This window comes from Typopeltis vanoorti, chromosome 14 (assembly GCF_054136105.1).
Source record: "Typopeltis vanoorti isolate ZY-2024b chromosome 14, IOZ_Tvanoo_1.0, whole genome shotgun sequence".
Taxonomy (NCBI): Eukaryota; Metazoa; Arthropoda; class Arachnida; order Uropygi; family Thelyphonidae; genus Typopeltis; species Typopeltis vanoorti.
The window spans coordinates 110,984,463-110,999,981 of NC_143562.1; the positions used below are offsets into that span (position 1 = coordinate 110,984,463).

The following is a 15,519-nucleotide window of genomic DNA, read 5'->3' on the forward strand; positions in this document are numbered from 1 at the left end:
GAAGGGTTTTGTTAATCTGCTTATAATTTGGAAAGAGCCAATAGGCTTCACTTTGGCGATGTAACATTATTTAAATTAAGGGGATGTTAAATCCCACATTATTTCTAAGCCGAATAAGAAACTCAAAGAAAGGAATCAGAGTTTCATGCTGAATATAGCAAACTATAAAAGTTTCGGTGAATTATAGCGTAAGCTAAAGCACATAGTTCAACACTAGGGCAACTCATTGCAAAGGTGGGGAAATTTCTGATCACTATTCTTAGTATTTCCCATAATGTAAAACACATCTCCTAGGAGATGTGTGATGTTATACATTATGGTGGAAGGTCACTACCCAGACTGGTTTCGACCTTTATTGAAGTCTTATCATAGAGTAGCTAGACCAGATAATACTGAGATTATAGCAAAAAGGACTTTTATACTTTGCTATACGAGTTATCAAAAAAAGGTGTACCCATAAATTACTTAAAATAAAGAGCCAATAGGCTTCACTTCGGCGATGTAACATTATTTAAATTAAGGGGATATTAAATCCCACATTATTTCAAAGCCGAATAAGAAACTCAAAGGCATGAATCAAAGAGTTTCATGCTGAATATAGCCAACTATAAAAGTTTCAGCGAATTGTAGCGTAAGCTAAAGCACATAGTTCAACACTAAGGCCACTTATGCAAAGGTGGGGAAAGTTCTGATCACTATTCTTAGTATTTCCCATAATGTAAAACACATCTCCTAGGAGATGTATGATGTTATACATCATGGTTAATGTTACATCGCCGAAGTGAAGCCTGTTGGCGCTTTATTTTAAGTAATTTATGGGTGCACCTTTTTGACAACTCATATAGCAAAGTATAAAAGTTCTTATCGCTATAACCTCAGTATTACCTGGTTTATCTACTCACTGATGAGACCTCAATAAAGGTCGAAACCGGTCTGGATAGTGACCTTCACCATAATGTATCACATCATACATCTCCTAGGAAATGTGTTTTACATTATGGGAAATACTAAGAATAGTGATCAGAACTTTCCCCACCTTTGCAACAAGTTGCCTTAGCTTTGAACTATGTGCTTTAGCTTATGCTACAATTCGCCGAAAATTTTATAGTTTGCTATATTCGGCAATGAACTCATTGATTCCTATCTTTGAGTTTCTTATTCAGCTTTGAAATAATGTGGGATTTAATATCCCCTTAATTTAAATAATATACTTATATTATTATTATATGACACATCCAAGGAGTCCAAAGACTCATTGAGGAAGGGCACCTACTTCTACAACTTTCCATCTCTACCACTTAATCCACTAACCATACCGAACTACCACCACCATCATTCTATGCCAATGCCCTCTATTGCCACCTCTAGTATTTTTTTTTTTTTTTGCCTGCAAATTGCATGTGTTCTCAAAGCTGATTTGTCTATACTTGGGATGAAAACCCAAGTTTCCTGGAGAAAAAAACCCTGTTACTACCCATATGTGATTGGCTAATTCATCTTCAACTGAAAAAGCCCATAAAAAAATTCCTCTCAACATGATGAGAGCTAAACTCAGGCCTTTTCCAATCAAAGTGTGTAATGTAACGTCGTTCTTCAAGAATATGCAACTTTTGCTATGTAGATCCTTTTCAATCTTTCCACATTCCTTCAAAATCCAGTTGTTTTAATTTTATTTTTTATTATTTTGTTTAGTTCTTCATATTTTTTCCTACTATCACTATCCTTGATTATACTGTATTTTAGGGTTCTCCTTTTGTCACAAAGCAGTAAAATGTCTTCTATAATCCAGGGTTTGGCCTTTGAGATTTGCTTGATGTGGTGTCAGCTGCTCCTAAAATTGCTTTGGAAAAGAGTTTGTATTCATTTTCAGCACTTAAGAATTCTTCTAGGAAAGCATCCAAGGAATTAGCAATATGGAGTTTATATTGTTCTCTGATAAAGTGATTCCATCTTTTCAACACTATATCTTTTCTTTTGGTTTTGGTTATCTTTTGTTTTAAATTTTTTGGTTCAAGGTAGTAATGAGTTGTGGTTACTACTAGTATCAGCTCCTGGGAACATTCTTGTTTTAGGAAGGTTATATGTATGGTCTTGAACAAGTATGCAATCAATTAAATTGTAAGCACTATAATAAATTTAGTTTAATCCTTTATCCAAGTGTGAGCAAACAAAGTTTGTGCCTGAAAATATCTTCAGGACTGAGGTAAAGTAGTACAACACCAGGCAACTTGGAGCAAAGGTGGACCAAGCTAATATCACTCCTATCTCAGTATCTCCCATAATGCAAAACACATCTCCTTGTGGTTATGTATAATGTTATGCATTAAGGGAAGGGCCATGACCCAGACTGGTTTCGACCTTTATTGAGGTCTCGTCAGTGGGAGCCAGGCCCAGAAATGGAGATACCAAGGCAGAAGCAATGGAGAGGTCATCTTTACCCATAGGAGTTGCCAAAAGGTGTGCCACCTTATTATTAAATTACTCTGGATTTAGAGAAACATGTTGAAAACATTGTTTGCTAACACTTGGATAATGGATTAAACTAAATTTATTATAGTCTAACCAAGTGAAAAATAAACTTTCAACATCTTTCTCTAAATCCAGAGTAATTTAATAATAAGGTGGTGCACCTTTTGGCAACTCCTATGGGTAAAGATTACCTCTCCATTGCTTTGGCCTTGGTATCTCCATTTCTGGGCCTGGCTCCCACTGACAAGACCTCAATAAAGGTTGAATCTGGTCTGGGTAGTGGCCCTTCCCTTAATGCATAATATTATACATATCCACAAGGAGATATGTTTTGCATTATGGGAGATACTGAGATAGGAGTGATGTTAGCTTGGTCCACCTTTGCTCCGAGTTGCCTAGTGTTGTACTACCTTACCTCAGTCCTGAAGATATTTTCAGGTGCAAATTTTGTTTGCTCACACTTGTATAGAGGATTAAAATAAATTTATTATAGTCTGACCAAGTGAAAAATAAACTTTCAATAAATTGTAAGCTCATCCATTAGGTGAGGTCAATGTCCATTTACTTATGAGGATGTAAAGTATTAATAATTGTTAAATTATTTTGAATAGCAAAATCAATGTTTGTATCTTATGTTATTGGTTTTACCAAAACCATATGCAGCACAATGAGGGAGAAAATTTATTCCACTGTCTACACCGATTTTTGCATTCTAGTCTCCTTAGACAATGAGGTAGTCTTTGTTTGGAATTTGTTTTATCAGTGAGTTAGTTTGCCTCTAGGAGTCATTAATACACTCTTCATTGTGTAATGATTTAGGTGCATAGATCTATATTACTGATATGTTCATCAGTTTTCTTTTGTCTGACAAGAGCTATTTTTCTGTTTAGAGATTCAATTGGAAAAGGCATAAGTTCAATTCTCGTCACGATGAGAGAACTCTTTATATGGTGTTTTTCAATTGAAGGTGAATGAGCTGATCTCAAACAGAGGTAGCAAGTTTTTTCCTCCCTGAAACCTGGGTTTTTCATCCCACATACAGACAAATCGACCTTGAAAACAATTTATAGACAAAAAATACCAGTGGTGGTTGTGGGAAGCAGATAGCATTGCTGTAGTTGGTGGATTAAGTGGTGGAGGTGAAGAGTTGTAGTGTATGTGCCCTCCCTTGATGAGTCTTTGGACTCCTTGGAGGTGTCATGTAATAATAATAATAATAATAATAATAATAATAATCCATCACTCCTTTGACAGTTTATGAATTAAATATCAACTCCCTTCTCCTCCTTGTGTTCCTGAATAAACCAAAGGTTACACTCATCTGTAACTAATACTCTTTCTTGTGGCCATATGATCTCACAAAGTCCCATAACAACCAATGATGGCATGAGAGTTCGTGAGAGTAGCTCGAGTTTGACCACTTTTTGAATTGTCTTTTCATTCCAGGTGCCAACCATAAACCCTCTTCCTGAGCCTGTAGTGAGTTCTCTTTGTTGGTCTGTATACTACCAGTACCAAACGTTTCACCAGGAATTGATCTTAATACTTTTAAAAATAAATTATGAAGTGTGGTAAGTAAAGCGAAACTGGAATATGAGAGGAGATTGGCCCTAGGACCCAAAGAAAATCCTAGGGAATTTTTTAGCTATGTGGCCAGTAGGAAGAGAAACGACTGTGGAAGAATGATATTGTGGGATAAAAATGGGAATAGAGTGACTGATGCAGAGGACATAGTGGAATTGTTCAATGAACACTTTATTGGAGTATTTCATCCTGGAGGAGTCAGTTTTAATGCTAGAGGGATAGGGCAGGTTCGAGGTTTAGAGGTACAGGAGGAGAGTGTGTTTCAAATACTGAATACTCTGGATGTCTGTAAAGCTTTGGGACTGGATGGTATTTCACCACGAGTTTTGAGAGAATGTGCTAGGGAACTGACAGTGCCTTTAACCTGGCTTTTCAATGAAAGTCTGGCTGCGGGAAAGGTGCTCAGGGAATGGAAGGAAGGTAAGATAGTGCCATTGCATAAGGGTGGTAACAGACTGGAAGTGTCTAATTATAGGCCAGTTTGTGTGTCATCAGTAGTTGTTAAGATCTTGGAGAAAGTAGTGAGGGACCGTATACAGCATTGGGCGGTTGAGGGTAATGTTATCTGTGAGAGTCAACATGGATTTGTGAAAGGGCGCTCTTGTTTTAGCAATATGCTAGCCTTTTATAATAACGTTACAAGAACATTAGATGAGGGAAAGGCATATACTGCAATTTTCTTAGACTTAGCGAAGGCATTTGACAGGCTGCCACATGATAAGCTTATATTTAAGTTGCAGCACATGGGTCTGGATGTCAGATTGGTCAACTGGATTCAGGATTGGCTGTCTGATAGGTATTAGAGAGTTGTGTATGGTGGAGCAGTTTCAAGGAGGCAGAGAGTCACAAGTGGCGTCCCACAGGGCTCAGTACTAGGACCTATATTGTTTAACCTTTATATCAATGACATTGTCCGTGGATTGCAAAGGAATATTCAGTTGTTTGCGGATGATGCGAAGCTGGGAAGAATTATTAGTAATAGTGCAGATGTGGTAGCCCTGTAAGAGGATTTGAGTGAGCTAGATAGATGGGCATATGAATGGGGGTATCGGTTTAATGCAGCAAAATGTAAGGTCTTGAGGTTTGGGACACATTGATGGGACATTGCATACTCTATGGGAGGAGTTAAACTGGAGGAAGTAGGAGAGACAAGAGATCTGGGTTTGTTGATTGATAGAAACCTGAAATTTAGGGGACATATTGCAAAGGTAGTGAAGGTAACACAGAGGATTGCTGCAATTATGAGAAGGACACTGACCTATAGAGATAAAAGGGTTATCATTCCGTTGCATAAGTCTCTGATCAGACCACATTTATACTATTGTTCTCAGATTTGGTCCCCAGGATTTGAAGGGGATAAAGGGTACAAAAACGGATGACAAAGATGGTTTCAGGACTGTACAATTTTGGTTATGAGGAACGGCTGAGGGAATGTGGACTGCAGAGTTTGGTGGATAGAAGAAGGAGAGGTGATATGGTTGAGACTTTTAAACTGTTGAGAAGTGGTTACAGAGTTGACACTGGGGAGTTCTTTCACTTGGTTGAACAGCAGGAAGGAGTGATGACAAGAGGCCATCCCTGGAAATTATGAAAGGAAACTGTGAGCAAGAGGGTGAGGAGTGGTTTCTTTGCATGGAGGGTGGTTGAACTGCGGAATGCATTGCCTGATGGAGTGGTGAGAGCGAGAACGGTCAATGAGTTTAAGGAGTGGTATGATAGACTTTGTGTTTCTTAGGTGGGAACCTCCTCTCGATGAGTCTTGACAGACTTTATGTTCTTAGGAAGGACCTCCCACGATGAGTCTTTTGACTCCATGGAGGCCTGAATAATAATAATAATTATAATATAGTTAATAAATTTTCATATTTCTTGTGAATTTGTGCTGATTTTTATATGGGAATCGATTTTCCTAAAACCTTTCTGTATGTATGGTGTTTATTTCCTGCTCTGCTGTTTATATCTCTGATAAGAACCAACTTTTTCTTTATGTTAGCTGCCTTCTTTAGGGCTCAAGCCTTCTGTGGGTCCATGGGCACAAGTAAGTCTTGTTGTTCATTTTCCCATTTTGATATTGCCTGCTATTCAAGAAGATTGTTTGGTGTTGTGTGTTGCATACTATCACTTCTCATTTTCTTGATCTTTATTGCCTAAATATAACATCCTGTAGTTCTTATATAGAAGAATTTCTCATGTTTTTGTCTTCTTTGTTTCCGTGTTACCAGTTATGACATTTCTCTAATTCACTTGCCATTTCACCTATTTTCCACGGATATTTCTGACATTATAGTACTTGCTTGTTCTCAGATTCTTCTGATGTTGAGTTTGTTCCAGTAGCTGACTATTACTGTTTGCCGTGGTTCTCTGATGAAAACAGCAGAGGCTTTGTTTACCTGGGTAACATTCCATTTGGCATGACATTTCATCTTCTTGTACCATCTTTTTTTTTTTTTTTTTTTTCAATACAGAATATAGTTTGGTGTACTAAATCCCAAATTGTCAGCTCATCCTGATGGTGCACCTCCTCATCATATTGTGGTGAACCCTCCCCATATGTGGAGTGGTGGGGGGAGCGTTCACCACAATATGATGAGATTGGACATTAGATCAGATGCTCTGTTTATTTCTCTTCATTCCTTAACATGCTATGTAGAGGTATCTTCCAGTTATCAGTGACCCCCATATCTTCAGTTCACCTCACATTTTCTTTTTGAAACTGATTCACACTTCTAGTCCTTCTTAGCACACTTGTTACATCCATAGTTTCCTCTACTGCCAGATAAACTTAATATCCTCTTCCATTCAAGACTCATCTGTATGATTCTGTTTGTATATATATGGAACATATTTTTTCACTCTCTCTGTACTTATAATTTTGTCAGTGTGCTATTACTAAATTTCTCTCTCCTCTCCAAGTGGTTTAACTTTGATTTTCAAAATAAAAAAGAAATCATCTGAACTAAAGTACAATACAACTCAAACTTGCACACTGATTTGTATCCCAGGATCTGAGATAAATATCTTATCTTCTAAACCCATTAAGAAATTGAGTCTTCACACACCTTATAACTAAAATAATGATCTTTAATTTTCAAGTAGCACAAATATATACATAATCAAATTAACTACTCAACTATATAAGCACAATGTATTCTTCACATCACAATTCCAAATAGCATGAAAAAAACTACACAACTTCCTTTCAGTTACTTAAACTACAATCATTATCCTATATTCTAACAAAGCATCTGGAAGCTTAGTCTCTTGCCTCCTTTAAATCATTCTTTCTTGAGATTAACAATGACCAACACCAAAACTGCTCTCTGTAAGACGGCAACCTAAATTAAAACTCTTCTTGTATCTCAAATCATGGAGCACTGAAGAAAACATATTCTTTTCATTGAAAGCACTTCAGTAACTTGATTCACTTTCCTTAGAAAAGTAACAGCAAACTCTACTGAATATGCTACTAAAAATCATATCAATGGTTATAACTTCAGAACAACTTGGCCTTCTATATTAAAAACTTCTGAAGAAATAACCAAAACAGGATCCATTATTTGAAATCGCTTAGGCTGAGAATCCTAAATAAAACAAATTAAACTTTACTGGGCCATTTTTATATGAACTGGGGAGCATTAAAGTTCCTTTTAGCTTTAACTGAAATAAATCCTATATGGTTTAATTACTACCAAAATTTTCATTTATCTCTCTTTTAAAGGATATCCTCTCTGTCTTCTGTTTCTGTTCCATCTTCATATACTGAAGACACAGAACCTCCACAATTCTCATCCTGCTATGTTCTTTTCCTATTCCTGAATAACAACACCTAGCAATGTTCCATAAAGTTATTTTTACTTCTGTGCATGCTCAGAAATGCATTAGAGCAACTTCTTCCAGTCCATCATTATGAACTGCCATTACTGCTTTCAGCACTGTGATTGAAAAAAATAAAGTTCTTTTCATAGTGCATGAAAGGTATTTAATTATAATTTCTTAATGAAAACGGGGGAAATTATAATAGTTCTTGATTTCACAATCTTCTCACACAGAGGTTCATTTAATCACTTCCGATAATACAGTGGTAACCTTTGCTTCTCTTGTCAGTGACAACATAGCGAATCATCTTGATATAAACATCACCAACATTTCAACACTTGACAGCTCATGCAAAATTATAATTAATCTTTGGCTACTAAAGTGTTGCTTAGATGTAAAATAAATTTCCTGGCTTTAAATTTATTTTTAATTTGTGGGATATCTAAATTTTAATACAGATACCCTACAATTCCTAACCCTATGTAAATACGAAATCTGTACATCTTCAAAATATTGCTTGCACACCTATGAGAGTGGTGCCTCAGAATTCTACCTCTGATATATTACCTTCTCTTTCTTTGTCTTTGATGCTCTGTTTCTACATTGTCTTTTCTGTAGATATTTTCACAGGCATTGCTTCCCTGTGCTAAACATATAAAGACACAAGCAGCTATTAGTCAATGTGCATTCTATGCTTCAGTCTTATCAAACCAAATTCTTATCTTTATCTCCCATATAATTTTATTCGAAGACTATGACTTTTTTCTGTTCAATAAACACAATCAGTAGATTCCTTCTTTTCCCTTACTACTTGTCCATGTAGTAAGGGAAAAGTACAGCACTTTGGTATTATAGATTTTGCTACCTCACATTTGGGAAGTATACAAATAAATAAATTGTCTACCACCCTAAGTTCTATATTTTATCCATGTTACTAATGTAGCAGTTGGCTTTTGCTACTTAACTTGAGACCATTACCTGTTTATTGGAGACTTAAATGGGCCTGAAAAAAGCATGGTGTTTGTCTCTAGAGTAGATTCTCTGATTATCTAACCCTTGACTGACTGATTTCCCCTTTCAGTCATTTTCTGTCCATAGGCGACTTTGTAGGCTTTGCCAACAAAGTATTCCTGGTGAGATTTTTACAGGGTAGTTCATCATTGCTTTCCGAAACTCTCCCCCACCCCTTATTTTATCCAGACTTGGGACTGGCATATGGCATATCTAACCCTTAACCCACACAATAATAAAAATATATAAATAATAATAAAATAAATAGATTTGGGTGGAATGCTTCCCTAATCTCAGCAAGTATTATGATATATTGAGTTACCTAAAATTTGGAAAACTTTTTTAAGACTTATAGCACAGTGACCTAGGCTGTCCAAATTGAATTTTAGAGGATGCTTGCTAGGAAAAGAGTTCACACTTTTTTTGGTTTGTTTCCTTTAGAAGTTTACTGTGTTTGCATGTAATAACTCTATTTTTTCTATGCTAATTCATTTGTTACTAGTGAAATGAACATCATTCAACTGCTTTATTTTGTCTTATATCAGGTAATGTAGTAAACTATCTGCTTCCTAAATGATTTTCAGAAATATCCATATCATGGCATATTTCAGATATGTAGGTAAAAGAATAGAAATGCTATCTGCTTGTCCAACTAAACTGACAAGTTTAATTTATTGTTAAATCAAAAAGAATGACTGGTCAAGTCTCAATATCTTCATCTCCTGAGGAGGGCTCATATCATTATGTCATAAATCTATTATTTCAGTTCATAACAGTTATAATTAATTGGTTGAAGTTTTTTCATTTGGCTATGCTATCAGTAATATATTTGGTTTAATTCTTTATCCAAGTGTAAGCAAACAAAGTTTGCACCTGAAGTATTTTCAGGACTGGGAAACTCATGGCAAAGGTGGTATAACTTCTCATCACTTGCCTTAGTATCCAATAATGCAAAGCACATCTCCTTGCAGACATATATAATGCTACGCATTAAGGGAAGAGTCACTACCCAGACTGGTTTCAACCTTTATTGAGGTCTCATCAGTGGGAGCCAGACCCAGAGGTGGTGATACTAAGGTGGAAGTAATGGAGAAGTGATATTTCCATATACCAGTTGCCAAAAGGTATCACACTTTATTATTAAAATTCTTTGGATTAGAGATAAGTTGATAGAAGTTTTTTCACTTGGCTATGCTGCCAATTATATATTTGGTTTAATCCTTTTTCAAAGTGTAAGCAAACAAAGTTTGCGCCTAAAGTATTTTCAGACCTCAATAAAGGTTGAAACCGGTCTGGGTAGGACCCTTCCCTTAACCACACTACCGGCCCGGACGTATATATACGTACAAATTTCCATGGATGCAAAGTGCATGTTAAAATTATAATATAATTGATATTACATTGAAATATATGATGGATACAAAGTATATGAGGTTGCATATTTGATCCATAATGGCCAGTAAGGTGGTTAATGCATAGCATTATACATGTCTGCATATATGTTATATACTTACTATTTACCCCATCAAAATGAGTTGCAGTGTGTCGCAAAATTTTTGTCTAAAGCAGCATATTGCCAAAATTTAAAAATACAATATAAAATGGCGGACTTTTATTTTATATCTATTTATTTATTTTTTACGTTTTGCACCCGTGGTGGGTGCCTCTTTTGCCATGCCCTCGTTTCGGCACTGCTTTGTATTATGGGATACTAAGGCAAGTGATGAGAAGTTATACCACCTTTGCTATGAGTTGCTCCAGGCACAAATTTTTTTTTCTTTACACTTGGATAAAAGATTAAACCAAATATATAATTGGTAGTTATAATTAATTAATATTTGGGTTTAATTAATATTCTAATAATTATTGATGATATATGAGCACAAATTAAATTACTGGAAGCAACATAATATTTTTCTTTTCTTTTTCTTTTGTAATCATTTTTAAAGGAAGCCCGTGAAAAAGCAATTACAAATTCCCGCCTTTTATGGGAAGGAACAATATCTGATGGATCCGAACAGTCTTCAGTCACTGCTGGAGATCATGCAGAACAAGGGATTTCAACTGCAGCTATTCCTATTCAAATTTTAACTGCCCATTCTAGATTTCACTCTGTAAGTGAGGAAGAAGAAGATGAAATCTGTCCATACTGGTAAATAAAATGGATTTTTAGTTTAAACAAATTTACACTGCTCATTGAAAGTTTTTCACTTCATTATAAATTAAATTAAAGGTTCCAAGAAATTATATTCTTGTCTAATTCTTTATCCTAGAGTCAGCAAACCAAGTTTGCATGTAAAGTACTTCACAACTGAGTTACGTGTATATACAGGTTAGTAACTTCACATTAATTGGCTTAATATCCCACAGTGCAAAGTACACATCCTTTCAGGTATGTAGCAGGAGACCCAGATGGAGTCTAGTTCATAGTGATGAGACCTCAATAAATGTTAAAACTGGTTTGAGGTAGTCGACCTTCCTATAATTCACAGCATTATACACATCCAAAAGGAATGTGTGCTTTGCATTGTGGGATTCTAAGGCAGTTAATGTGAAGTAGCCTGTTGTGAAGATACTTCACATGAAAACTTTGTTTGCCTACACTTAGCATATTCTTGTTTAATCCTTTATCTATTTTGGCATCTTTAATTTAAATTTACACTACTTGGCTACATAGCTTTTACTGAGGACATTTACTGAAGGTGCATTCAAAACATGGAATGGTAGCCAGGTCCACACACAGACTATGAGAAAGAGCCTATACCTCACATGCTTCTAAGAATGACCCAAGTTCTTCCATCTGACAGGAATTGCAGAATCTCACTTATATTGATACTAAAAGATCTTGTTTTGAAATTATTTATCACATATCCTCTCACTATCTTATTTCTCAAGCTATGAAGATAGGACACACATCTTCTTGGTTATTCGCTACTGGATCTTTTCAACTCTTTCTCCATTTCCATATAATTCAGCATAGACAGTATCTAATGTGGAACTCTCTGTCTAAATTCACATAGTATCTGGCTTCAAAGATCATTTATGGTAAAATCCAATTAATTCATTACTTTAGTCATATCTTTAGTCTAAACTGCCTAACCCTTACACTTGGAAAAACTAATAATTCATTATCAGTTGTCCATAATAATTATATATGAGCTTGCAGAGATTCTGTATCAGGTATGTCTCTTACTGCCCACCCCAACTTATCATCAGCATATAACTAGATATCATCCTATAAATTAAAAATGCGAAGAAGTTATATTCTGTTTCATCCTTTATCCAAGTCCAAGCAAAAAAAGTTGTGTGTGAATTCACTTAATGACTGTGCTACTTGTATATAGAGGCTAATGACTTCACATCAATTGCCTTAGTATCCCATAATGCCATGCACATATCCTTACAGACATGTATGATGCTATGCATTATTATGGAAAGGGTCAAAACCACAACTGTTTTTGACCTTTATTGTGGTCTCATTAGTGAGAGCCAGTCCTTATACAAGTAGTAAAAAGGTGTTACACCCTATTACTATAATACTCTGGATTAGACTGAGATGTTCAGAGTTTTTTCACTTGTTTATACTACAAATTAAGGATGCCAAGAAATTATATTCTTGGTTTCATCCTTTGTCCAAGTCTAAGCAAACAAAGCTTACATGTCAAATCACTTCTCGACTGGGCTACTTGTATATAGAGACTAATGACTTCACATCAATTCCCTTAGTAGTACTGCTTCCTGTTATACATAGCATTATACATGTTCATAAGGATATGTGCATTGCATTGTGGGATACTAATGCAGTTGATATGAAGTCATTAACCTCTGTATACAAGTAGCCCAGTTGTGAAGTGACTTTACCCACCAAACTTTGTTTGCTTAGACTTGGATAAAGGATGAAACCAAGAATATAATTTCTTGGCATCTTTAATTTATAGTATAACCAAGTGAAAAAACTTTCAACATTTGGATATCATCTTCTAGATCCTCCTCAGTATCATTAAAATGTAAGTTAAACAACAGTATCCCAGTACACCAGGTGTTACCTTCCTCCTCTTTGACTCAGCACCATACATCACTTCCTGATAGGTGTCAATCATTCACTCTCCAATCCACATCACAAGGTCATCTTGTGTATCCATCCTTTTCAAATTGTATAACAACCTTTCATGTGTGCTATTCTAACATAAATTTTGTGGAATATACATTCCTCTCATCCAGTTGTCTGTATTATAGAATGTGAGCAGATTGTCAAAGCAAGATAAAGCTTTAATAAAGCCATGATAAATTTCTCTACAGAGAATCAAAATGAGTTCTATCTACTCACTTTTAGATATGCTCTTATTAGCATTTCTAGTAACTTAATGACAACTGCAGGAATGCTTGTTGAACTGTAATGGGTTACTTCTGGACTAACTCTATCTATGTATGGTATTGCATTAAAAAAAAAAGTACTGAACAGTACTCCATAAAGAAGTGTGAACACTAACATTATAGACACCGAGCTAAACTCTGCCATGTGCACAATTAGTGAGACACTGAGAAGCACCCCTCTCCCCTGGCTGCCTGTCCTATCTAACATTGCTCCACCAAATATACAGAGAAGACAAGCCTTGATTAAAGTATTTAATAAAGTAATGAGCAACTCTCTCCTGCCTCTGCACCAGACTCATAAATCCACCTAGTATTCACCTAAAATCATGAAACCTTTTCTGGTCCATGGTTGAACTCTCTTCAGCTGCCTTATCATCAAAACCTGACGTGGAGACCAACAATCTTCCAATAAATGGTTTTGTGGTTGCAGATCCCTGTGCTCCACAGCCTGATTTTTCCCTTCCGAGGATGATTTGGTCATCTATCAACAGGATCAGAACTAACTAGGGCAGATGTGGCTACCTACTGCATAAATGGAGACTATCACACCACCCTTATTGTGACTGTTCCCCTGTGGCCCAGATGATCACTCATATTGTGAATGACTGCCCAAGGCACCAATTTCTTAGTGGTGGCCTCCAGGATATCCACAAAGGGACAGATGAGGCCCTGGATTGGTGTGTAGCTACTTTTGCCATAAGAATAAATAAATAAATGGAATTATCTTGCCCTATTTCCACTCATTAGGAATCTTACTAATTCAGAGGCTCAAGATGAGCATTCAGGGCATAAAATTGCTAATTCTTTATCACTGCTTTAGCCTTATATTCTGCTGCTGTGCTTGCAGTGAGTTCTTGATACCTCTTACTCGTTCACCTCTGTTTTTTCATCTAGTTCTTGCTTGTCATTTAGAAAGCTATTAGATGGAATGTATACCTTACTAAAGTAATTAATCAAGATGTGCAAGAAACATCTGAGCTTTTTCTTGCACATCTGAGACTTTCCTACCATCTATATTAAGGTTATTCTATGGAAATTATTCCTTTTACTTGCCACAACACATACAAAAATTGTTATTAGGTCTAAATCCAACTTCGAAATAGTTAAATGTAGAAAACTGACCATAGGTCAGTTTTCTACAGTTCTCTGCTTCCACCAAGATCATAGTAGGGTATCATCACCAAAATATAAAATTGACATCTTGGCATCTTTCTTCTCATCCAAATCCTGCATCGATGACCATAGCAAATCACTTCATTCTCTTTAACTGCACTGTGTTGCATTCCTCCTGTGACCTTCTGCAAAAAAGGTGGAAGAAAATAACATTTCAATCGTTTTTAGAAATTATGGACTTTAATTTCTAAAACTTTAAAGGTTGTAAATAACTATTTGCGGTTGTAAATAGTTATTTACAACCATGTTAAAAATAAATATTTTAATTTCCTGACATTTCGACCTTCATATTAAGGCTGATTATTATTTTCTTAATTATAAGTAAAGTAATTATTCTGACATGTGTGTTGTGTCTCCACAAATTCTTCACTATGAAGGCATCACTAGATGAAGAACTACCCTACTACAGCCAAACGGGCAGGAAAGCCAATATCAAGATATCTGAACATAAGGACTACATCTGGTTCCACCAATACAGTCACACTTAGGACATGCTGACCATGCAGGATTCACTAAGAAGGCAGAGTGGCCTTCTTCCAGTGTATCCTGTGGCAGGTAGTTTGCAACTGCGAGGGATCTGGTATACTCCTTGTAGGTCTAGAGCATAGGTTCCCAAAGTGGGCAGTACTGCCCCCCCCCAGTGGGTGCTGAAGCCTTCTGGGGGGGGGGGGGGGCTCTATAGTGGGATCAGAAGCATATGTGGGCGTTCAGGCGGTCTAGGGGTCAGTGGCTCTTTATAGAAGAAATTAGTAATATATATATTTAAAAATTAATTATTTTCGTGATTTTGCGATTAGATAATCATTTAAAATTTAAATGTTGAATTTTAATTCATCTTATGCCCGTCTTACACGATCAATTTTCTGTTTCAATTATTTAATCATTTGAAAATTTACCATGTCAGATAGAAATAGATGTCAATGAGAAAATTCAATGTGTCATACAAGATATTTTAACTTCTATTTTTTATATACTTAAAAAATTTATTAATTTTTTGCTATTGTAAAAATTGATCATGCCATACAGGCTTTAGTCTATCCACGCAGCAGACGAGTCATAACTAGCAGTATGTCGGTCAATTTATTAAGTAGG

General features: G+C 36.0%; 1 protein-coding gene across 3 annotated transcripts in view; it reads left to right on the forward strand.

The window, feature by feature from the left end:
- The window catches only part of LOC150099834 (leucine-rich repeat-containing protein 49-like), an 853,241-nt gene that overhangs the window by 623,671 nt on the left and 214,051 nt on the right, over positions 1-15,519 (forward strand). For all 3 annotated transcript variants that reach the window (XM_090403687.1, XM_090403689.1, XM_090403688.1), the window contains one exon: positions 10,830-11,032. In XM_090403687.1, the coding sequence (XP_090259813.1) occupies positions 10,830-11,032 (203 nt within the window). The remainder of the gene's footprint in view (positions 1-10,829; positions 11,033-15,519) is intronic.